This window comes from Histoplasma capsulatum, genomic scaffold, assembly GCF_000149585.1.
Source record: "Histoplasma capsulatum NAm1 scaffold_2 genomic scaffold, whole genome shotgun sequence".
NCBI classification, from domain to species: Eukaryota; Fungi; Ascomycota; class Eurotiomycetes; order Onygenales; family Ajellomycetaceae; genus Histoplasma; species Histoplasma mississippiense.
Window position 1 is genome coordinate 2578700 of NW_001813981.1, and position 1695 is coordinate 2580394.

Below are 1695 nucleotides of genomic sequence, written 5' to 3' on the forward strand. Positions count from 1 at the left end.
GACACAGGTGCTGTTGGCGTGGGCGTAGATGTATACTTTCGACTGGGGTGTTTCATGCCGATCACGCCGAGGCGGCGGATGATTTCAGGGGGAGTTGGACACCTGCTGGGAGCGCAGGAGCAGTTTATCAAAGTAGCGTTCCCAGTTATCATAGAACCGCTTGAAGCCGTCTGGAGAGAATCGGACGGAGGTGGCAGTGGCGAAGTCCAAGTGGCCGGTGTCGAAGAGGTCGAGGAAAGAGTCCTGAAGCACCTCGGTCCACACGCGCAGGTTGCGGAAGTTGGAGCCGCTGGTGCTGAGACTGCCGATGACAGCGTTGGCAATGTTTCCAATGCCGGACTGGATGGGGAGAAGGTTGTTGGGGAGATGGCCCATTTTCACTTCATGCTGGAGAAATTCGATGATGTGTTTGGCAATAGCATGCGATCCCGCGTCCGCTGGGGCGTTTGGTTGGGTCCGGTCGGGATAGTCGGATTCAACAATGGCAACGACCTTCTCGGGATCAACTGGGATGTATGTAGTTCCGATGCGGTCTTCGGGTGCCATAATCAGATATGGTTTTCGCCGTGGAGGCTTGTCGCACATAGTGATGTCATGGAGGCCTTCGAACGAAGGAGCCGCGGTATTGACCTCGATGATTATTTTCTCCGCCATTTGAACCAGCTCTGGAGAAGCCCCCACTGAGGCCCCAGGTATAATCCCCCCGTCTTCCGTGATAGCTGATGCCTCAATAATCATAACGTCTAGTTTATTATTTGGCCGATCCTTCGTATAGAAACCCTGTGGAGCGTGACGCAGATATCAGCAACTAACCCTCAACTCACCTGCGTGGACACAAGTGGGGGAATATGTCTCATACATATACCAAATCTGAGGGGAACATGCTCAGGTGTTTATCGAAGAAATTGATATTGCCATTATTGATTCCTTTTGCGATCTCCTTGCCGACCTGATGAGGCGCTCGCCTCTCAATCATATTATTCCTAGCCCATCGATTCTCCGTCTCCGCCCCAGAAGACGCCCCGACAAAGAGGCAATACTTCAACTGTCCTTGAAGTGAATTCTTCTCAACGTAATCTGCCAAAGCGGTGGGTACTTTCCTGTACTCAGTTCTGCAGTTAGAAGATGAAAAAAAAAAAAATATAAAAATAGAGAGAGAGAGAGAGAGAGAGAGAGACAGAAACAGGACCAGCGCGGAACTAGATATGCTGTTGGTATAACCTACTTGGGATATCCAACCCCAGTAAAACCGGACCAGCCCGATATAAGAGCCATTTGGGAAGAGGCTGATAAGATCTTCAGCCCTGGCCAGCTTGCTCAGCATGGAAGGCCGTCTGATACGGCTTTTCAACACGGCAGAGACAGCCATTCTTATATACTAGTAGATTTAAGTATATCTCGTTCCTCTTTCAATGGACATGCGCTTTCGGGCGGAAAGATTCCCGCAGGTCAAAATGAAGTCTGACCGCACACCTGGCAACCGGAAACTTGGCCCAAACTTTTGAGGAGGAAAAAGTGTTTAGGGCTATTTTAGCTATACAATGAGCTGTCCAGCATGCACGCCGACCCTTTTGAACCTGAAAATTAAACGAGTAGGAGGGGCACCCATAAGAAAAAAGGTCCCCCTTATGGGATTAATTATTTAAAGACTCTGGGGGGAAGTCTCCTAGGTAGCAGGTTCCCGCCCCCTCGAGG

General features: G+C 50.3%; 1 protein-coding gene across 1 annotated transcript in view; it reads right to left on the reverse strand.

The window, feature by feature from the left end:
• Positions 1-84: 84 nt before the first annotated feature.
• HCAG_02840 (acetyl-CoA hydrolase) overlaps positions 85-1695 on the reverse strand; it is a gene marked incomplete at both ends in the record, with an annotated part of 3020 nt that continues 1409 nt past the window's right edge. Inside the window, 3 exons of the mRNA XM_001542619.1 lie at positions 85-780; positions 866-1100; positions 1474-1525. Of these exons, the coding sequence (XP_001542669.1) occupies positions 85-780; positions 866-1100; positions 1474-1525 (983 nt within the window). The remainder of the gene's footprint in view (positions 781-865; positions 1101-1473; positions 1526-1695) is intronic.